A 22,365-nucleotide genomic window follows, 5' to 3' on the forward strand; every position below is an offset into this window, starting at 1 on the left:
CGGGCACAAGGACGAGCTGGGTCTCTGTTGGGCATGCACCGATGCCCTTCCATGTTGGCAGCAGAATGTTACCCTCCTCCAAAGTTTTCCATCTCACCCAGCATTTTTGTAGGCTTTAGTTTGAATTCAGAGTCTATAGGTCTTGCTGTGTCACGCTGCCTCCAGGTTTGGTGATTGATCACCCGTCAATTGCAGACATGACTTTCAGCCTTGGACCGGGCTTTGATCTTCCTTCTATTGTACCTTTTCTTTTTAGGGTGGATTCTTCTTTCTTTGTTAGGGCTCTTGTCTGCATCTTCAGCCTTTGGTGTTTGAACTCTATTTAATCAGGACAGGCTGGGGCTGGAGGTTGATTCCATCATCCATACATACCTCATTCACACATCTAAACTAAACTAATAAGATTACAGCAGGGTTTGCAAAACTGAAGGTTGCAGCAAGCCCTTACAAAATGGAGTAAGCGTTTTAAAATGGGGTTTGAATTACAATATGGCAAACAGTGAACAGAAGTTCCACTGTAGGCAAGTGTAATAAATGGTAAACAGAAGTTACAATACTGAAACAGTGCAAGTCTCAGTGATTTAGGCAGGAATTGGATTGATAGTGAAACTTACAAAGGCAGCTGACTGAACAGCTATGGCTCTTAACAAGCATCTTAACTGTTAATTAGCCAGTTATTGGGGTAACCGGTTTTATGAATGAATATTGTTTCATTCATAAAACTTTACTTATGAAGTTACATTAATAAAGTGAACAATTAAAAACAATTTCATTTATTAGTTCTACAAGTGGAGCCTCTTGGCACTCCTGGCAGGAATCACTGTTCCCAATTTACAGCTGGGGAGACTGAGGCACACAGGTGCTGTGACTTGCCCAAAGTCCCCTCCCTTCTGGCAGAGCTGGGGATAGAACCCAGGTGTCCTGACTCCCAGTGCGGGGCCTTAGCCCTCCACCACCCTGAGGAGAATGGAAAAGTAAAAGTCTAAGTTGGCCTCTGGCGGTGTCCCTTGCAGGTGCGGCCCGAGGAAGCCAAGGAACACTGGGAGAGCAGCTACCTCTTCTCCTTCACAAAGTGTAACCACGCCGTCTGGTAAGTGATGCCCAGTGCCAGAGGGCCTGGCCTACTCTGGGCTCCCTGCTGGGGAAGCTCAGAGCCCTGTCCTTCCCAGAGCCAGAGCCCTGTCCAAACGGGGGTAGCTGCTGCTGTCTCTGGCTCTTCACCGCTCTGCGTGACCCTGCTTCTTCTGCGAGCTGCTTTGCCTGGCCTGTCCCAGGGGTCCCCACGAATACTGCTGGAGCTAGCCCCCTGCTGCCCCGCATCTGGGGTCAGCCACCTGGGGGGGAGGAGAGGGGCATCCTCCTTCCACTCACTCCCCACCCCCAACAAGCCAGAGGAAGGGAGGGGCTGCTCCTAGGGGCAGGGGCTGCTGGTAACTCTTGTTCTCTTCCTCTCTGCAAACCTGAAGGAACAGAACCTGCAAACTAATCCAAGAGGGAAAAGAGTGTTTCCAGGGCATGCGCCTGCGCCGTTACTACATGCTGTGCGGCGCGCTGCTGCGGGTCTGGAGCAAGATCGCCAGCATCATGTCGGACATCACCAACACCAGCTACCTGCAGATCGTCCGCCTCAAGACCAAGGAGAAGAAAAAACAAGTTGGTGAGTGCAGGGGTCAGCGTGCTGGGCGGCACCGTGGTGGCAGGGAAGGGGAAGTGAGCTGCATGCCATGTTTCAGGGGGATGTGGTGGGGTTCCTGGATTCCCTCCTTTTCCAAGCAGGGCCCTGCAGGTCTCTCTCCTCTCCCCGATCCTGACCGGGCAGCTCTGTGGTTAAGGAGATCCTGTGGGATGAGAGCAGGAGAAGCATGTAACTCCCGGCCCATTCACTTTGCATGCTCCGGGCCAGACCTTGGCCAGATCTGTATCCCGGGGGTGGAGTGGGGAAGGGGAATTAGCCCAGCATTTGGGCCTGTCCCAGGCATGGTGCACCCTCTGTTCAGGTCTGAGATGCCCGGTCTGGGTGTGAAGGCAGTGCTGTTGCTGCCCACTACACGCCTGCCCCCTGGCACCCGTCACTGCAGGGCCTACTGATGCCATCACACTAGCGCAGTCTGGGAACCTGGCTGTGGACCGCCTGCTGTCTCCTCTGCTGCCAAGCCCAGGTGCAGCCAGCTCCTAGGACAGGGCTGCAGAGCTGTGTGGATGCAGCTTGCTGCGTAGGCAGTGAAACTGGCAGCCGGGGGCGCGGGGCTGAGGGATGCGATTAGCCCAGACACTGGGTCCCACTCCCAGGGCCCCTCACCTGTCCCCTCCCAGGACTCAGGTGCTTTGGGGACTGACACAGCATGTTCCATCTCCCAGGGATAAAGATCCCCGAGAGCTGCGTCCATAGGGTGCGGGAGGAGCTGAAGCAGATGGACGAGAATGTAAAGCAGAAGCATAACCACCAGGCCCTTCTGGCCCAGGACCGGAGCCTGCCGTACTCCATGCCACAGCACGTCCTGCAGCAGCCCCATGACCTCTGCCAGCCTGTGGTCAGGCTCCCCCTGCCCAGACACTCCCTGCACCAGGACGAGATCCTGGACTTGACCTACAGCCCTCCCAGCGACAGCCTCTCCAACCTGGCCTTGAAGCCTGACCCCCTGGGCGCTTTACACTTCCCACCGGAGCCTGTTCTCCAGCCACACCAGCAGCACAGGATGCCCTTGCATTTCAGCCTCCCTCCTGTCTTCGAGAGCCCGGCCCCAGCCCTGGCGGGGAACATGCCTCTCAACCCGTCCCCGCACGACCACGTGCCTCTCCCCCACCCCGACCACCTGCAGACGCTGCCGCAGCTGCCGCCGGAAGACTTAGCCCAGCAGGAGAACATCAATTTCAAGGAGGTGCTGGAAGACATGCTGAGGACGCTGTACGTGGCCCCTCAGGACAGCGCGCTCTCCCAGGAGCGCCAGAGCGTCATCCAGTTCACCAGGCCCTTTGAACACTTCTGAGGGGCCAGCTGTGGGGCTCAGCCACAGGCGCCGTGCCCCTCCTAGCCTCTCGCCTGCCTGCCTTTGGCAGGAGCGCTGGCGCGGAGGGAGGCCTGGCTCTGTATTGCTTTGCAATGACCCGCGTGTCTCAGTTCGGGGGCAGGGGGATCGCGTATTCCTTACAGCAAAGTTTATTTATATATAATATACAGCCACACATGTATAGAGTTGTACATATCGTGTGTATAAAGGGGGGGTGGGGGTGGCAAAGTGCTTTTATCACAGAGCTCAGCTGATCGGGACCCATGTCCTCTGCTGCGGGATGGACCTGCTCAAACAACCGCGCCCAGGTAGGACAGAGAGGAGAGCCATTGACGGCCCCAGCCCCTCCCCACACCCATCTCCACACCGACTACAGAGTTGAAAGGCCGGGATTCACCCCCCTCTCCCCGGGGCGTGTGCAGCAGCTGCTAACTGCAGTGTCGGCAGACGGAAACGTTCTGGCCCCCAAAGCGATCCTGTTACCAGAGTGTCCGTGATGGCGAAAGCCGTGGTTCCCAGCCGTTGTGGGCAGCTTGGCTGGGTCAGCCGGAGCCAGGCTCACACTTGGGCTCTTCCGTCCCAGCCCTGGAGCTTGGTGCCACTCGAAACACCAGAGTCTTGAGGGAATGGGGGGCAGGCACTTGGGCCTAATACAGAGGCGGGGACTGCGGGGGAAGTGACAGAGGTCCCAGTGCAGGCTGGGAACCACTGAGCTAAAGCATCCATCTGTGTAGGATTGGGTGGGGCCAGCTGGAGAGACATTCAACTGACTACAGGTCATGTGCTCACTCTCTGCTCTCCAGTTAGTCCATGCCACTCCTTTCTCTTGGGAGGGGAAACTGACATGCTTTGGGCTGCCCTGACTTCCCCAATGGGATGGGGAACAACTCTTCTGCACTAATGTGCCCACTTTATCAGTATTCAGCAATGAACTCCTTAGCCCCTGGCCAGCCTTCCCATCATCCTCTTCTGCCTGATGGCTGATGGCCAGTCTGCACGCTCAGCCCCGGAGCTCCTTGTGGTGGCCGCGCTTTCCGAGTCTAGCTCTCTGTCGCGTTCTCTCCAGGAGCCAACTGGCTAGTACCGTTCCAATGGGCTCGTTCGCAGCTGGGCAGCGGGGCCAGGCCTGAGTCCGGGAAAGCAGGAGGGGCCCCATGTCTGGATCTTAAAGCTCCAGCGCAGGCCACTGTTGAGGTCAATGGCTGTGACAGCCGGCTCCACTTTGAATACCAAAGAGCAAAGTCCTGCTTAGCCAACCTGAGCAGCGCACCCCCATAGTCTCTCCCGCACACGCCACACCCTGCTCCTCCCACCAGCAGCAGAAGCACAGGCCTGTTGGACCAGTAGCATGCTAGGCTTCATGCTGCAAGGGCTGCTAGCTTTACACAGGATGGATGCAATCCAAACGGAGAGGCACACAGCACCTCGACAGCGACACTGCTCCTAGGGTCATGGACCTGCTTCAAGCGAGCTCTGACGTTGCAGCCGCCTCTGACTTGGGCAGCTCTGTAGTAAACCTGCTTTTTTATTTACTCAGACAATGGTTTTTGTTTCCTTGGCAGTGCGTCCCTGTCAGCCCCAGGGCAGGGAGTCTGTGCCCGCCCCTCCCGGCTGGCAGCGTTCGCCTGGCTGTGCTGTAACCCTCTTCTCGCTGCCTCAGCCATTCCCGTGTTCCTCCTTTTTCTGAGTCGAGTCATCCTGGCATTTCCAGGAGCATGCCCGGCATTCTGGAGGGGAGGAAGTGTGACCCCAATGACTGGTCCTGCCTCTTTAGTATGCAGAACTCCCATTGCCCATCACACACTCTTCCTTGGCTAATTCTTACCAGACACAGCAAGTCCCTGGGGGGCATGGAGGGGGGAGATCTGTGCTGGAACAGGACCATCAGTGGGATCTGGCCCAAAGCTATAAGAGGAGTTAATGGTGGGGTGGGGTGTTCTTGCCCCTGCAGAGCGATCCCAGCCAAATGTGGAGATTTCGGTGATTGTCACCTGATCTGTCTCACTTAGCAGAGTTTAGCAACCAGCTGCCTTCTCTTTGTGACTCAGTTTCCCCATCTGTAACACAGGGATGTGATATTCCCCTACCTTTCTAAAGTGCTGTGACCTCTGTAACCCAGTGCAAAGTATTGGAAGCATGTCCTGCCTGGGGGACAGGGAAGCATCTAGTCTCCCAAGCCAGTGGACCATGGTCTCCTTCTCTTCCCACTTCACTCCCCCCTCCTCGCCCTGCACACGGTAGGTCCTGCTCTCTAGGCCAGTCCAGGTGTGGTCTCCGGCCCTTCGTTCGAGGGTCGTGTGTCTTTTTACACCCTTTGCCTCTTCCCAGCCAGGAAGGAGGAGGAGGTTTATTATTTAGATTTCAGCAGTGCCCATAATGTGCTGGGCAGGCCATGCCATTCCCCCACTTCCCAGGAGATGGAGGGCTTTGCAGGGGCCAGTTCTGAGTAGAATTCTAGATATCCTCTATGCCCCCTGGCCTCCGACTAAACACCAAAGATCAGAAAAAATCCCCCCGAAACTGGAAGCCCAAACTGTGAAGTCCAGATGACATGATCCATTGTTTGGCAGGGATGCGCCTATCTTTGCATTTCCAACCCGCAGGAATCTCTCGAGTTTTCTTCCTAGGTTATCACCTAATTGCACTAACCCACCTCTGCGCTGAACTGCTGGAGAGCGCTGCGTGTGCACAAAAGTCCTGTCCCGTCTTGTTCCGCTCGTGCATTCACCTGAATTGCCAAGGAAGGGGCCTCTTGTAGGCAGACAGCAAAGATGCCCCTTTCTTGTGATCAGAGAACATCCCTTTTCCAGGCCTAGATAAAGGCAGCCCCCTCCCTGGTTCTATCGAATACACTCCCCCATTCTATTTATAATGCTCCCTGGATTCATGACACTCAGAGAGAATCTTTGAAAATCCTTGGAACCCCGAGCCCTTATTTAATTTCTTAGTTATTCATTTGGGCACCTGTCAAACTCTCAGCAAAAGTTAAAAAACACACCAAGAAAACCAATTTCAAACAGGCGTAAACTCAGGAATAATCATCAGGTGCTCTCTTTCTATCTGCCCACACCAGTGGGCCCCCCAAAAAATATGACCGGGAGTTTTATGTGGTGGTTTTGTTGCTATTTTAATTCTAAGATATATGCAATTCTTCTCTCCCAATCTCTGGAAAAGACAGGGCACCTTCAAGAAAATACTTCCCCCGCCCGATCCTGTGTTTTTGTCAGGGTTAATAATATGAAACAGTATCTTTTAACTAAATTATTATGCAGTTGTCCTACTGATTGTATGTATTTTTTTAAATGAGTCCTTTCCCCTTCCTTACACCTTTTTGTTAGCACTTTTTAATCCGCTTGTTTGTTTGCCTTTGTTTTTCTGTGTGTATTTATAATGAATTGAGATGTATATATGTAAAGAGATTTTTTTTTTTAGACTATGTGCCTTTGACTAATTTCTAAATTTTCTACTTGCATCAGAAGGATAATTTTTGCATTCTGCTCAGTAAAGATGGAAAGGAAGCCACGCATGAGATCTGTGTAAGTCCCAGCTCTGTGTATGTGTGTGTGTACGTGCGTGTGTCTCTGTCTATCTAGATTTGTACTCGCCCAAGGCTCACCTCTCTGGGAGCTAGGTTAGGCAACTGGAGACAATGGTGATGGGCAAATGTATAAAAACCTCAGGGTGGGACTTGGTGTTGGATGTGATTTTTAAAAGCCCTCCCCGGGTTGATGCATGGGTTACTGACTCCAGATGACTCTCTTGATGGTAGCCAGCTCCAGGATCTAAGACCTCGTCTACACTGGGGACTACGCTATTTATCTCCACCGCTGATAGCAAGGGGGAGAGCCCTACTGTGGTCAGTTGACTAAATGATATGGGGCTTAAACCACCAGAGGCGATGGTAACCTACCTCCCCTTGGGCTCCTAGAACTGCTACCGCCTAGTGTGGACAAGTCTTACAACCAAACGAAGCCTTAGTGGCAGGAGGCCTTAGTGTCGCTCAGTGGACAATTAGAACTGCATTACCTTGAATCAGTACTGGGAGCGGAAGTGGGTTGACTCTGTTGGGAGGGGAGGGGGGTGGGATTTTACTGTGCAAAAATTCCCGGAACCTGCTCCCAGCCTGTCCACGCTCGTGGAAACAATTCCTGCACACGTGCGCACCCCCCGTGTCTGCAGCATCAGGTCTCTGATCATTAGTGACTCCCCCCCCTTCCCCACCCTGCCATGTGTCCGTGTTGAGGGCTCCTGCACGTGTATTTTCCTCATGTTCCACCAAGTGCATCCCCCTTGGCTCCTCAGCTGTCACTTCTTGGGCGGAGACCCGGGTCTCTCTCCCATCTGACCAGGCTTTTCCAGGCTGTACAGTTTGCTGCCTATATTATGAATTCCCCAGCAAGTCCGACTGCCTAAAAGGCCAACGTCTCTGCTTCACCTTCTCTGCGCAACTCTAAACAGCGTAATTTCCCCCAGTTAGACCGGACCACCCACCTCTTCCAAGCACATTTATTCGCAAGGTGAAAATGTGAGAGAAAACACATTAACCCAATAAAATAACTTAATTGCCTACTAACAAGCTCACCCTAACTCCACCCAGGCCTCTGGCAAGAGTCAGTCCTTCACACCCCACACCGGGGTTTCTGTGGTTACGTGTTCAGAACAAGAACCCCCATGAATTTGAGTCTTCCTCCTTTATCCAGTCTGGGCCTTTACTTCGCAGAGACCCTGCATAGATAATCAGCCAGACAGTAGTTCTCTCCCCAGGGCGTAGCTTCAAAAGCTGGAGTCTGGAAGTGAGAATTTGTATTCACCAAAGGAAATACCTGGCAGAAGGGGATCCTGCAAGTTTTTTCTGGTCTAGCCCATTGTTTCAAATAGTCCTTCCAAGTTCATGCCACACCCCAGTGCTTACCCTGGCCATGTCTCCCCCTTAGAGAATTTACACACAATCCCATAGCCCTACATACATTTTGTTTTCAGAATACCATGGACTCCGAAGCTATTTAACCTTAATTCAATAAAATCTCCCAGAGATGTTTTAGGAAATTACCGTATTTGTTACACCGTGTTTCTATCCAGCACCTCCGTAAGGAGTTGATAGCACAATCCTCTGAATAAGAGACTCTCCACCCTGGGCTGGGGAAATCATGCTGACAGCCACTCTGTTTAGTACATGGTGGCTGTCTGTATGGCTTCCAAAAGAACACCCTGCTTTGGAGGACTGGCTGGGTTTAGCTCCCCTCCCAAGTGCTCTGAATGTGACTCCTGCTGTCTCACCTGCCAGGACTCTCCAGGCTGTTTGCCCTGGCTCTGCTGGGTCCTTGGGACTGTTACCATCACAGGATGCAGATTTAGCACCTCCCATTAAGGGGAATATAGCTCTTGTAAACAAGGTAGCAAAATTCCCTTGGGATGCAAATCTGCCACTAATCCCTCTAGAGCTCTGTCAACTCAGCCAGGCCCCTGTACAATGGATTCCCTTCCCTGGGCAGAGCATAGGGCTGTCACAGCACCTGGACTCCAGCAAGGTCACAACTAATCCCTAATTATTGTGGCATCAATGATCCTATTGTCCAGTGTATCAATCCTGCTTAATCTCTCTTGTCCTATCCCAGTGGGGAAGTGGCCTGGCAAAGGCTTGATGCTGAAAGGGACTTCCTTTCTCACCCTAACTTAATAAATGTTTGGGACTCGACTGCTGGTCTCTCAGCCTGGGAGCTTTTGCCCTGTACAGCAGGGCCCACATTGGCAGCACAAGCGGCCCTGCCTCTCTTGGGCCTGAGAGGGGTCTATTGGAGTACATCCGGCAGCATGCTTTGCTGGCCGTCCCCTCTTCAGTCGTCAGCTTCTCTGCTGTGTCTGCCCACTCCACTGGTGTTGATTGTTGTGGGGTGTTCATCCACTGGGATCTGGGCTCATCCTCATCTCAGCCGTCAGACATGTAGAGGTCAGGTAAAGAAATCCCCACAGAATCCAAACCTGCGGGAGTGGGGGAAGGAGTTCCTGACCACTGTGCCAATCGAAGTAGCAAGGGTCTGAGTTAGAGCTGGCTTCTGTTGTGTGCTGCCTTCGCAAGTCCCTAGGTGAAGATGGGCCCTCCTTGCTTAGTAGTGCTGCTCTAAGTCTCCTCTACCAGCAATAGTTTGTGGGGGAGAGAGGTGCATGCGTTTCACTACATTTTATACAGTAGCCCTGTTGCGAAGCAAAGACGACAATTGTGGGCAGTTTGAAGTGAAGACCCAGACTTGACATGCCCAGCCTTGCTGATCCCCTGTTAGTTTGCAAACAGCTCCTTTGGTGGAAATGAAGAGCACAAAGGTGCTGCTGCTTCTCCAGGTAGGAAATGAGATGACCTGCCTCCCTCCCCTTTCTAAAGCCCTGAGCTGTAGGAAGGGGAAGCACTGTAAGGCCCAGTTGGTTTGCAATGGGCCATTGCAGACAAGTCCTCCAGCCAGTTAACTGTTGAGACCAGGTCCCAGTTGCTTTAGATTTTTCTATGCACCTGCACTCCTCGCGGCTAGCCAGGGCTCCTACTCTGGGGCTGCAGATGCATTTAATTGCATCTATAAAACAGCTTATGCTCATACATTTTTCATGGTTAGTTAATTGCTTCTGGCTTTAAGGTGTGCTGTTGGGTAGTCAGGACCTTTTCACCTTCTCTTTACCAGTTACCTTCCTTGCTCTCCTCCTGCTCCCTGTCATCACAGATACTAAGCTACTCTTACCAAAAGGGAAAAGTTTATAGAACTGCCCAACACACCCCACTTCCTTAGCCAGGGGCCTGCACCCCTCCTGCCCCTTAAGAGGGGGGTCATGGTGAATGATCAGCTGAATGTGAGCTCACTGTGGCCAAAAGAGCTAATGCAATCCTGAGATGCATAACTGGGGCAATCTCAGGTAGGAGTAGAGAGGTTATTTTACCTCTGTATTTAGCCCTGGTGTGACTGCTGCATCCAATTCTGGGGTCTACAATTTAGGGATGTGGATAATTGGAGATTGATCAAAGAGCCATGCAAATGATTCGAAGCCTGACTGCAGACACCAATGGAAGATGTGCCCTCTCTTTAGTTTAATGAAGAGAAGGTTCAGGGGTGACTTGTCTAAAAGTACCTACCCAGGGAACAAGTAGGTAACCAAGGGCTTGTCAGTTTAACAAAGAAAGGTATAATGCCATCCAAGGGCTGGCAGTTTATGCTAGACAAGTTCAGACTGGAAATAAGGTAATTTAACAGTGAGTAATGAACCATTGAAATGCTTTACAAAAGAGTCATGGATTCTCCATCACACAATTTTTAAATGTTTCTCTAAAAGATTTGCTCCAGGAATTACTCAGGGAAGTTCTCTGGCCTGTGTTACACATGAGGTCTGATCACAATGGTCCCTTCTAGCCTCAGAATCCATAAACCCCCCTGAAGACATTTTACAAGACAACTCTAGGCCACTTCAAGACTCACCCAGGTGGGGTGGTTTGTGCTGCTGTGTGTGTCATGCTAGTTTGTGAGTGCAGTAGGGCCCTCCCATTAACTGCCCTGCCCTCTAGAACACTTCCTACAACTGAGGGTGCAGGCTGGGGCACTGGTCAGACAGGATGGGTTCTTCAGTCCCCCCCTGGTTTGTGTTTCACCAGGGAAAGGAGTGGAGGTAGGAGCCTTCAATCTCTCCCTCATGCCCATCCTTCCACCCAGGGGGAAGCCTCATTACTACAGCACTAGAAGTTGCTGCAGCTGGCTTGGCTGCCTAATTAATATAGGGAGGTTTCTTTAAGCATGTTTACCTTGTTCACCCCCTTTGTCTCTTGTGGGGAGAGCCCAACCCTCTGGCTACTTTACACTTAACCCTTCAGAGACACCCTCCTACAGCAGTGGGAGGGTAAGAAGTCTGTACACTGCAGAGCCAGTTCTGTTAGACAGAGATGGTTGATTTGAATGCAAATGTAGGAACTAGATCCACACCTGGTGTGAAATCATCAGTCCATTAACAATGCAGCTGTGCCCCACAGAGCAGCTGGCCTAGTGCTTACAACTAAATTCAGCCACACAAAACAAGTCACATGTGGCTGGTCAATGCTGCAGCCTCCCTTGCTCCCAGCGGCAGGCAGCCCAGCTAATCACCCCCTCCTGTAGCTGAACTGCCAGAAGATGCTGCCTTAGCCTGCTTGGGGAAATCTAGAAAAAAAATAGCTCCAGGGAAGGCCTTGGCACTTGCTGCTTAATTCCTAGTGGTATTACCAAGGATTATCCCCTCAGACCCAGCTGTTGGCTCCAAGAGCAGGAGTTACATAAACTCGTGTTTAGCACAGGCTGGGGCAGAATAAAATGTTTCCTTCCCCAGGATCCAGCTAACCTGTTTCAAACTCCCAGCAGCGGAGTCCATTGCTTTCTGCTCCCCACCACTCTGACAGTGGCCAGCATAAACCTTGCCAATACAACCAGACTTTTCCCCAGCAGCTGTTCCCCGGCTCGGCACAGAAGAGAGCCTCCTCCCCCACAGAGATTGTTGCTACTTGGAAGAGTCACTGGAGCTTCCTCTGCTGCACCATGTTACACACAGCTGCTTCCCACAGACTCAGACAAGACATGTGTCAGTTTCAGCATAAACTTTTATTGCAACAAAGTTGAGAGTGCCCAAGTCAGGTCTATGGAAACTGCCCAGCAACAGCCACCAGCCCAGTGAAGCCTTCTTCCCGCCGATGCACGCCAAGCTTTCGGGTCTGCCTCACCAGCAGGCTGGCTTTAAGGCAGGCCGTCATTGGGGCCGGATGGGAAGACTCCACAGGGAGCAGGTAAGAGCCATTGCTAAGCAGAGGGAATGGTCCAGTGTCGAAGTGAACAGGTCTACAGGAAAGCGGGCAGGTCCTTCTCAATCACCTGCAGAGAAGAGGGAGTCAAGTGCTGTTTCTCTTGAGGGCCTGTGGAGAGCCCCCCTGCTGTCCTGTCCATGAAGGATAACTAGCCCCTGCCTGCTGTATCCAGAGCTCTACACCACTGATTAGGAACACCTCCCTGTGCAACATCCCCACCAGCTGTGGGCACAGCTTCTTAGCTACTTGCATCCCACCCTGCTCATTTTCATCCCTCTGCATTACACTCCTGCAGAGAGAACTCCCCACCCACTACAGGGTGAAAGGGCAGCTTAAGTGTTGTTAGCCCGTAGAGTGGAAGGAAACCCAACAGCTCTTTGTGTGTTCACTGCAGGCTGAGGAGAAACAAGGACCTCAGCCACAGAGCCACAATGCTGCATTACCCAAGTCTCAGTACATGACTGATAGCCAGGGCAGTGCAGGAAAATTGGCAAAGTATCTTCTTTCCCTTCCACCCCCAAGTTTGGACCCACTATTAAAGCTCTGCTTTGTGACACACAGCTTGGCTGTTCAGTTCCGGCAGAGCTGGCCCCCAAGGTTACGGCTTTGTGACACAGACAGGCTGACTTACATATGGATCATCCATTGGGCTGTATCTCTTCACCACATGGCCCTCCTTGTTAATGAGGAACTGTGGAGATAAGAGACAAGCATGAATAATCCTGGACCCACATGAGTGCTCTGCCCCACTGGAACCCAACGCTTGAGTCACGCACAGAACACTACAGGAAATGAGCTTCAAGGCCAGGTTCTATTATGGCTAACTCCCCGGGGCAGCAGGGAGGCCATGGGTGGAGACGCAGCTTTGGGGGCACCTGGTAAGCCACTATCCCTCCCTGGGTCACTTATAAGAACTGCAGCTCCTTTGCAGGGGGATCGAGTGCTTTGAAATCTTCTAAGCTCATGATGTACCAGACTTCCACCCCCAAATGCTGAAATGCAGCCACGAGGCAAGCTCTTCCTCACCACCACCACATAACAATCCAATGCGCAAAGTGAAGACTGATGTATCCCACTGAAATGGAGTGAGGTGGGATGTAGTTAGCCAAGCTGGAGTCTGGCCGGACACCCCTATCCCTTAAAGGGTTGGATCTAGGACCCACATGCAAGGTCAGGGCCTCAGTTTTAGGTCTAGGAGCTGTGGGTCAATGCCTGCTCAGGAGGAGTAATCTTACTAGGCTCCCCGGCCCCTGCCTCCAACACCTCTTCCAGCAGCTAAGTGTTTCTTGGAGCCTCCCACCCAACCTTGCTTAGCTCCTGGGATCTTACAGGATCACACCACAAATGGTCAGCGCATTTTAGATGCTAAAACCCCCAGTGAGAAGAGAGCAGAGTCCTACCTTTGTGAAGTTCCATTTTATTGCACTAGGAAGGAAAGAGAACACCAGTGAGACAGCAGCGGTTATAAACCAGTCCCAGCACAGATAAGAGCGCCCACCCACCGACCAAAAAAAGAAGAACAGGAGTACTTGTGGCACCTTAGAGACTAACAAATTTATTAGAGCATAAGCTTTCGTGGACTACAGCCCACTTCTGACACCCACCGACTGCAGCCCCACACCTAACCCAACAGCCTGCTCTGCCACTACTTCCAACAGGCCCAAGGTGGGGACTGCTCTATGACCATGCAGCTTTCCAAGCCATTCACCCCACAGCCCCATCCTCTCCAGTCCAGTGTCGCCCTGCTGCCAGTGGTGCAGGCTTAAGTCTCCTCTTTTGGTTTCATCCCAGGATTGACTTGCTCCCCCCCTCCAATGACAGAAATGGGGCCAAGCTGTGTCTCTAATGCTACCACTTCCTTCTGCGTCTGTTACTGCTCTGGGTCTGCACTCACTTTCCCAGGGTGCCTCTTCCTTTGGGCTGATCTTTCATCCATTTCCAGAGAGGATGGGCGTTGTTCCCGTTGACCTCTATCTTGCTGTACATGTCAAACTTCACCCCATAGCTTGCAACAAATTGTTTGATCTGAGACTCATCCCCAGGCTCCTAAGAAGCAAAGAGAAGGGTTACTGTGGGAAGTGAGTAGTCTTGCATCATTAGGCTATGACTGACTACCCAGAACCTCATTCCATTTGGATTACACACAGTTCCAGGCTCAGATTCGGAGGGCAGGATGTGTGTACATTGAGGGAATGAAGTTGGGTGGGCTGGGTGACGAAGGAGGCGTGAGCAGATTGCTTCTAGAATGTCCCAGCAATGAGTGGGATATAGCTGGCAGGGAGCATGGTTACTTGAATACAGCTGGGCTCAGGAGATGACTGGAGCCACATGGTCCACCTGGAAGTGTAGCTCTGCCAGGCATTCATGTTCTAATGCACAGAGTCACCCACAGCCTCCTTGCGCCTCAGGCAGCCCAGCTGAAGACTGGGTGCATTACTCCAGCTTGATGGCAAATAGCCTAATTCTTTAAGGCCAAAGTGTGCACATCACCAGTCACCATGCCCAATTTTTGGCAGAGACATCAAAGTGTGAATGGGCCAAAGACTACACTGTACTCCCACTCATATGCTAGGGAGGCTGTGTAATTAGCTATTTATCTGATGGTAGTACTTAAAGGCACTATACGCTGGGAATACTTGCCAAGCCCATGCTAACTACAGGGATCCTTCAGTCTCTAGGGCTGCCAAGCCAGCCTCCTTTGCTAGGGAAAAAGAACTGCTTTTTCCCCCCCTAGAGGAACCCCCTTTCCTTAGCAGGCAGAGGGCAAGAAAGCCGAGGTGCCACCCACCTGGTTTCCAAACTGGTTGCAGGGGAAGCCCAGGATGCGTAAACCCCTCTCAGCGTATCTGGCGTACATATCGACAAGCTGAGTGTAGTTTACGTCAGTTTTTCCTCATTTGGATGCTACATTGGCGATGATGCAGACGTACCCCCTGGGAAAGAAACAGAGTCACTGACCGCTAAAGGGCTGGAGCTGATCTACCCCACAAAGACAGACATTATATCTGCAGCAAGGACCCTCCCTACAGGATGGGCGTTGCTTTTCTTCCCTGTTGGATGGAACCTGCTGCTAACTGGCTCCTCACATGCACCCCTTTCCTGGACTCATTTGCATCAGATGAGCGTCACAGAATTCTCCACACCTCCCATCTGGTGCAAGTCACAGACCTTCTGAACCCCACCCCGTAGTCAGGCAGAGCCTATCCATCTGGAGCCAAGCTGCCCCTGCCTAGTGTAGTCCCTTTGGGGCACTCCTCCTCCCCAGGGCCTGGATGTGCTGCTCTCGCACCAGCACTCCTCCCTGGGCTGGGAATATTAACAGTTTTTGTTGTTGTTTAGATAGGATTAGAGGAGACTGAAGTATTAATAGCTTATCTACAGGCTAGCCACAAGGCTTGTGCTTTGGGTACCGCGCTGAGCCAGCCAAGCTCACAGCACCTGGGCTCCCCACCACTTACTTGTACTTTTCCAGGGACACATCATGGCCATCAATGTCTTTGGCATGGAATTCATATATTGATTTGGCAGACTGCCAGTCATCCGCCTGTGTACACTGCAAGACAGCCAAGGGTCAAGATCAGTTTCCCAATGAAGGTCTCTCATCCCAGGCTTTGAGCACAGAAGTCAGACACGCAGCTCGCCAGGGAAGGGCAGCAGCCACACATTCAAGAGAGGCTGTTCCGCTACCAACAAAGCCTCTCTTCAGACAGTGACCTTCACTCACTCTTCCTGGCTTCCCACCTGATCAAAGATACGACCTACTCCTACCAAAAATGGAGGAGGTTCAACCGTCTAGAACCATACACGACACCCCACTTCTTTACCCAAGAGCCCCCCCCCACACACACACCCCTTGACAGCAGTACTGGGCAGGGCTTGCTGCAGGGTAAGTTACACACGGGTCAAAGATCCCCTTGTTCGCACTGGTACGAGCGGCTCAAGCACTGCAGGGGGCTCAAAGCCGCCGATCAGGGGGGCTAGGCTGGAGGAGGGGGTGAAGCGCAGCACGGATCCCCCGTATCACAGGAATGAACCCGGGTCACAAGCGCTGCTGGGGCTCGGGACAGGAGTGGGTCTCGTGACGGTGACTCAGAGGCAGCGCGTGCCCAGGGGACTGGGGCGCAGCGCGGAGCCGTCCGTCCTCCCGCTGCATTGCGGCCCCGCGAGCCTCAGCCGAGCCAGCCCCCCGGCACGGGACTCGGGGCGGGGCTAACGCTGCGGAGCCGGGAGGCAGCCCCAGGCCGCCGACCGGGACCGGGGCCCCAGCGCGCTCCGAGCGCCGCAGGCAGGAATCCAGCCGGACTGCGGGGCGGGGGGGGAGGGGCGGCCGCCGGCCTGCGCGTGCCCTTCAGCGTCACGGGAACTGGGGGGGGCCTCCCATCCCCCCCTCGCTCCCCCCGCCCCGCTCAGCGCCCCCCCTCCCGCCCAGGCTGTCCCGGCCCCATTCAGAGAGGCGGGGGGCGGGGCTGGAGGCCCCTCCAGGCCTCAGCCCCCTCCCCGCCCCGGACCCCGCAGCCCCCTCTGGGGCCGCCCCTCAGGGCCGGGCTGGGGGAGCCGCCGAACGGGCCCCTTCTCCCGGGGGGGGGGGGGCAGGTCCTCTCTAGCCGCCCCGCCGACTCGATGGTAGGACCATAGAGCGGGGCGGCCTGAGGGAGCCCGGCCCGGCCCCGCACTCACCATGCTCCGGCTCAGACCCCGCGCGCCTAGTGCCCCGCACAGCAGCACCCGTCTGCCCAGGCGGCCCCAATTCATGGCAACGGCCCCCGGGCTCCGCCTCAACGGCCGGCCCAAGCCTCCCCCGCCCCCGGCCGCTCCGCCAATCAGCGACGGGCGCCCCGCCCCCTCGGCTGCCAGCGCCGCGCCCCCGGCCGCTCCGACCAATCAGCGGCCGACGAGGGCGGCCCCGGCAGAAAGCGGCCCGCCTCCGGCCCCTCGCAGTCACCAATCAGGGGAGGGCAGGGGTTATCGCGCGCTTGTTTATCCGATTGCAGTGGCCAGGGGGAGGGTAAGACCCTGGGGGAATAGCCCAGAGTGCACCGGGCTGCAGGGGGAGGGGGAGACCCAGGGTGGAACAGCCCAGAGNAGCCCAGAGTGCACCGGGCTGCAGGGGGAGGGGGAGACCCAGGGTGGAACAGCCCAGAGGGCACCAGGGGCACTGGCCCTGCGTTGCGTGATGTGTGTCCTGCTGAGGATGCAAAGTGCTCAGGGCGTGGGGGCTGTGGGAGGCTGGTGTTTTGCAAAGCACCAGGCCAGGCGATATAATAATTAGTCAGTGTCACTCCTTCCTCCCAGAGTTGCCAACTGGCTAATCGCACAAAGTCCAAAGCACAGTTGGCAGCGTTCACGCGGTAAATAAGCTCCCGAATTTCACAAGAAGCCAAAAATCAAACTAATCCCATTTCAAAACAAGGCCCGAACAAGCCAATCCCTAAGAACCCCAACCCTCTAGGTGACTAGATCCCACCCCCCGGCCTGCAGTCTGGCACTGCGGTGGGCCCACTGTGCACCCCGACTCTTTCCCCGCCTCCCCCCTGCTTGCTGGTGGCCAATCACAAAAAATAAACAAGCTACTACAAGCTACAAGCCAAACAAGCAACAAGGTACAAGCCAAAAACTAGCCAACAAGCAACTCACAAGCCAACTAAGCCAAAAACAAGCCCATTTTCTGTGTTTTTTTCCTGGGTTTGGCGTGTCTGGGCCAAACCCAAACACCCTTGCCCCGCCCCCTGCCCTGAGGCCCCGCTCCTTATCCGAGGGCCCGCCAAGGGGAGCTGCGGAGCGGGCGCTTGGGGTGGAGGCAGCGCACAGAGACCTCCCTGGCCGCCCCTGCCTGCACTTAGAAGCCGGACATGCCGCCGCTTCCAGGAGCCGCGCAGAGCCAGGGCAGGTAGGGAGCCTGCCTCAGCTCGGTTGCGCTGCCCCCGTCGACCAGACTTTTGGCCTGTTCAGATCTCCCGGATTGCTTGCAATAGCAACCAGGAGATTGAGGTCAATTCCGGGAGACTCCCGGCCAATCCTACTACTCTTTGTGATGTTCAAAGATCTGAATTATCTTTTGCCTGTCGGCTCTGTAGAGTGGAGATCGCATCCGTACAATACTGCCATGTGCCCAGTCGTTCTGATTTTAACCGCCCAGGACGAGAAGGCTGCTGGCTTTTTGGGTAAGGCACTGGAGTGGGACCCCAGAGAGCTGGGTTCAGCTCAAGACTCTGCCACACGCTTTCCTGTGTGAGGTTAGTCACGTTATCTGGGCCTCAGTCTTGCACTGAACTCCACATGGGTGGAGGCCTCCATGGAGCTGGAACTCCCTGTGCATCTGTTCCCCTTAGGGTTGACAACTTTCTACTCGCACAAAACCGAACACCCTTGCCCCGCCCCTCCTCTGAGGCCCCGCCCCTGCTCACTCCATCCCCCCTCCCTCTGTCACTTGCTCTCGCCACCCTCACTCGCTCATTTTCACCAGGCTGGGGCAAGGGGTTTGGGTGCGGGGGGGGGAGGGTGAGGGCTCCGGCTGGGGCGGGCAGACTCTGGGGTGGGGCTGGGGATGAGGGATTTGGGGTGTAGGAGGGTACTCTGGGCTGAGACCAAGAGGTTTGGAGGGCGGGAGGGGAATCAGGGCTGGGGCAGGGGGTTGGGATGCGGGGGGGTGAGGGCTCCGGCTGGGGGGGTGGGGCTGGGGATGAGGGGTTTGGGGTGCAGGAGGGTGCTCTGGGCTGGGATTGAGAGGTTTGGACGGTGGGAGGGAGATCAGGGCTGGGGCAGAGGGTTGGGGCGCAGAAGGGGGTCGGGGTGAGGTAAGCAGCGCTTACCTCAAGCAGCTCCCGGAAGCAGCGGCATGTCCATTAAAAGTCTGGTCAGCGGTGCAGCGGGGCTAAGCCAGGCAACCCTGCATACCGTGGCTCTGTGCGGCCCCCGGAGGCAGCAGCATGTCTCCCCTCTGGCTTCTACGTGTGGAGGCGCTGCTCCATCCGCAGGCACTGCCCCCACAGCTCCCATTGGCCGTGTAAGAGCCGGAGGGGGACATGCCACTACTTCCGGGAGCCACACAGAGACACGGTAGGCAAGGAGCCTACCTTAGCCCGCTGCATCGCTGACCAGACTTTTAACAGCTCGGTCAGCAGTGCTGACTGGAGTGGCCAGGGTCCCTTTTTGACTGGGCGTTCCGGTCGAAAACCGGACACCTGGCAACCCTAGTTCCCCTGCTGTAGAATGGGGATAATAACTTCATTTATCCCACCTTTTGTCTATTTATTTGACTGAAGTGGAGATTGGCTCAGACCCTTGGATTGGAAGTTTTTCAGGGCAGGGACAAGCCTCACATAGCCTTTCATCATATGTTTGTAGAGCACCTAGCACCAGGGGACACGAATCTCTGTTGGAGTCTCTTGGCAGTACTGTGAAAAATAATAGTAATAGTGGGATGCTATTTTCTAGACTTGAAGGCTCTATGGGTATCTACCATCACAGCAGTATGACTAGTGTCACTGGCAACAGGTGATTCCCAGGAAGACATAAAAGATGCTGGATCTATCCTGAAATAAACTCACACCCTCTCCCATAAAAGAAGAAAGAAACAGGGAGTGAAAAAGGAAAGGTACACTTCTTTATAACCTCAGACCACAGACAAACCCTGTGCAGCCCAGAGGTTTAAATACCACAGAAATCCAGTGTGGAGACACCACCTTAAATGAAAGAGGATGGAACTGTGGTGAGAACCTTTAAAAAGCACTTTCCAACCCCTATTATTAAGCAGCAGTTGCGGGAGGCAGTGTTATTAAAAAGCAGATTGGAACATTTTGATGGGAAAGGGGTAATGCAAAATGAAATTAACATTGCTCAGACTCCAGCTCTAGCTCCCTATTGGCTGAATTCTAGGCAATTGCTAGGAAGAGAAAAAGATGTGGAGAAAAATTTTTAGTTCCCACTCCCTCAACTGCTTATTTTTGGTTTTGTCATATGGGTGCAGCCCCCAGAGACTAACTGACACTGCACGATACAATTCAACTTGAAGTTTTAATTTTAAGACAGATAAAACGAGTAAGGAGTGGTGTTGAATAATAAAATCACTTCAGTTGCACTTTGGAGGACTGGATTAGAATTCAAAATGACCTGGACAAATTGGAGAATTGATCTAAAATCAACAAGATGAAAGTCAATGAAGACAAGTCTTTAAACCATCATTTGAGGACTTCAGTGACTCAGACAGGGGTTAGGGGTCTATTTCAGGTGTGGGTGAGAGTTTGTGGCCTGCAAATCACAGGAGATCAGACAGATGATCATGATGGTCCCTTCTGACCTTTAAGTCTATGAGTACGTGCAAGTACTTCACTTAGGGAGGAAAAATCAAATGCACAGCTATAAAATGGGGACCCAAGTAGCTAAGTGGTGGTACTGCTGACAAGGATCTGGGGGTTATATTGAATCACAAATTGAATCTGAGTCAACAGTGGGATGCAGCTGCGAAAAAGGTTAATATTATTCTGGGGTGTATTAACAGGAGTGTCGTATATAAGACATGGGAGGTAATTGTCCCGCTCTATTCAGCACTGGTGAGGCCTCAGCGGGAGTACTGTGTCCAATTCTGAGCTCCGCACTTTAGGAAAGATCTGGACAAATTGGAGACAGTCCAGAGGAGAGCAACTGAAATGATAAAAGGTTTAGAAATCCTGACCTGTGAGGAAAGGTTAAAAAAACTGGGCATGTTTAGTCTTGAGAAAAGAAAATTGGGAGGGGGAACCTGATAATAGTCTTCAAATATGTAAAGGGCTGTTATCAAGAGGATGGTGATCAATTGTTCTCCATGTCCACTGAAGGTAGGACAAGAAGAATGGGTTTAATCTGCAGCAAGGAAGATTTCAGTTAGATTTTAGGAAAAAATCTCTAACTATAAGGGGAGTTAAGCTCTGCAGTAGGCTTCCAAGGGAGGTTGTGGAATCCCTGTCATTGGAGGATTTTAAAAACAGGTGGGACAATCACCTGTCAGGGATGGTCTTGGTCCTGCCACAGCGCAGGGGGCTGGACTTGATGACTTCTCAAGGTCCCTTCCAGCCCAACATTTCTATGGTTCTGCGATTAATACTAGAGGGGGTCTGTGAATTAGAAAGATTAGAAGGGTGGATGGAATATTGTTTTAGTTTATAAAAATGGATCATTTCGGTTCATGTCTTTCTGAGCCCATATCTGCTGGCACGGAGTATTGCCTCAGAGCCAGGGGAAAAGTATGAGAAAGAATCAGCTTTGCAACTGGCAGAAGAAAGGATAATGCAAGTTGGAAGAGGAAGGGGTCCCTGCTGATGGGTTGAATATTTTCTAGTGCATTGTTAGGGAGGGAGGAGGGATGGTAGCCTTGGATTACAGAATGAAAGGATAGAAAAGAACCTCAGTAGCACAGGATGTTTGTCGAGGGTCCTATTTCTGTCTCTGCCAATTGGTCTTATATCTCGAAATTGCACAAAATCCCCCATCAAAGGGGCTTTTCATGTGAGCGGTGTGAGAAATTGCAGGCTTTGCTTTTGGCACGTCATGGTCCTTTGATCAAATGTCAAGAGCTGAGACGCTCAAAACTATCATCAGAATTAAGCAACCAGCACGGTAAAAACTGGCTCCACCCTCCCGCTGGGAAGGAGAAATACCCTTTCCCAAGTTAAACTGGCCACATCCAATATAGGCACGTTTGTGTTTAGCCAGTAAATCACTTTCCCTTTGCTCGGGAGAAAGCCCCAGAGCTGAATTTGTCCTGTCCATGGCTACAATGAGACACTAATGTAAGGAGGACAGATGTTTACATTGGCACCTCCCAATGCAGCAGTATGACAGTTTCTATTCTACGCTATACAGGTTCTTATGCCCATCTCACATCCCCGCAGTATCTGCGCACGTGCCAGGCGTGCTTTAACGACGCAATTAACGTCTGTCACATGTGGCTAATTCTTTCTCTCTCCTCTCTCCCCTGGAAGAAGTTTTTGGCAGTGGAGTGGTCTGTTTTGGTAGGATTTTGGTTTTGTTGCTGGTAAATGCCTGTGCTGCTCTGTTTGTGTTAGAGAAGGCCGGTGGGAGAAGTGCCCCTTGTGCTCGGAGCAGAAGGTGAAGAGGTTTGGGATGGTCCTGGGTTCCCCGCGTGTTCATCCCACGGTTTCAGAGCAGTTCCCGAGATCTCTGACTCCTGCACTGAGTCCTGACTCCTAAGGCTCTACCCTTATGACGCTGTAATTTGATACAACAAATCACTGCAGGAAAACATGCGTCACGCTTTGGGGTACCATCCAGACCAGTCAGGAGTTGTGCCATCACCTTCCCAGTTACCCTGGGTGCCTTCAAATGCTCTGCTGCTGTTGCTCACCGCCTGGACACCAACAGCCAGCCGACAAGCATGCAGTCCCCTGAGTGTCTGTGTGCTTTGTAACTTTGGTTCAGTGCCCTGACCCCAGCAGCCAGTCTACAACACAACAGCCCCACACTAGTTTCTGTCACCCAGTTACCTTATGCCAGGGTGACCCGAAGCACACCAGTCCTGAATTTCCCAAAAACCGTCTGCCCTGACGTGTCCAGCCCTTTCTT

General features: G+C 53.1%; 2 protein-coding genes across 4 annotated transcripts in view; one reads left to right on the top strand and one right to left on the bottom strand.

Moving 5' to 3' along the window:
* The window catches only part of SBNO2 (strawberry notch homolog 2), a 119,725-nt gene extending 113,191 nt beyond the window's left edge, over window positions 1-6,534 (top strand). For all 3 annotated transcript variants that reach the window (XM_034755084.1, XM_034755085.1, XM_034755086.1), the window contains 3 exons: window positions 1,014-1,090; window positions 1,467-1,657; window positions 2,359-6,534. In XM_034755084.1, coding sequence (XP_034610975.1) covers window positions 1,014-1,090; window positions 1,467-1,657; window positions 2,359-2,987 — 897 coding nt within the window. In that variant the 3' untranslated portion in view covers window positions 2,988-6,534. The remainder of the gene's footprint in view (window positions 1-1,013; window positions 1,091-1,466; window positions 1,658-2,358) is intronic.
* Window positions 6,535-11,589: 5,055 nt separating this feature from the next.
* Window positions 11,590-16,634, bottom strand: GPX4 (glutathione peroxidase 4). Its single transcript, XM_034755455.1, has 7 exons — window positions 16,486-16,634; window positions 15,267-15,361; window positions 14,597-14,741; window positions 13,703-13,854; window positions 13,209-13,233; window positions 12,440-12,499; window positions 11,590-11,875 (listed from the first exon to the last, which is right to left on the bottom strand). Exons 1-7 carry the CDS (start codon window positions 16,558-16,560, stop codon window positions 11,843-11,845), a joined length of 585 nt encoding a protein of 194 aa, XP_034611346.1. The 5' UTR covers window positions 16,561-16,634; the 3' UTR covers window positions 11,590-11,842.
* Window positions 16,635-22,365: the final 5,731 nt, after the last annotated feature.

Source organism: Trachemys scripta, chromosome 22 (assembly GCF_013100865.1).
Source record: "Trachemys scripta elegans isolate TJP31775 chromosome 22, CAS_Tse_1.0, whole genome shotgun sequence".
Lineage (NCBI taxonomy): Eukaryota > Metazoa > Chordata > Testudines > Emydidae > Trachemys > Trachemys scripta.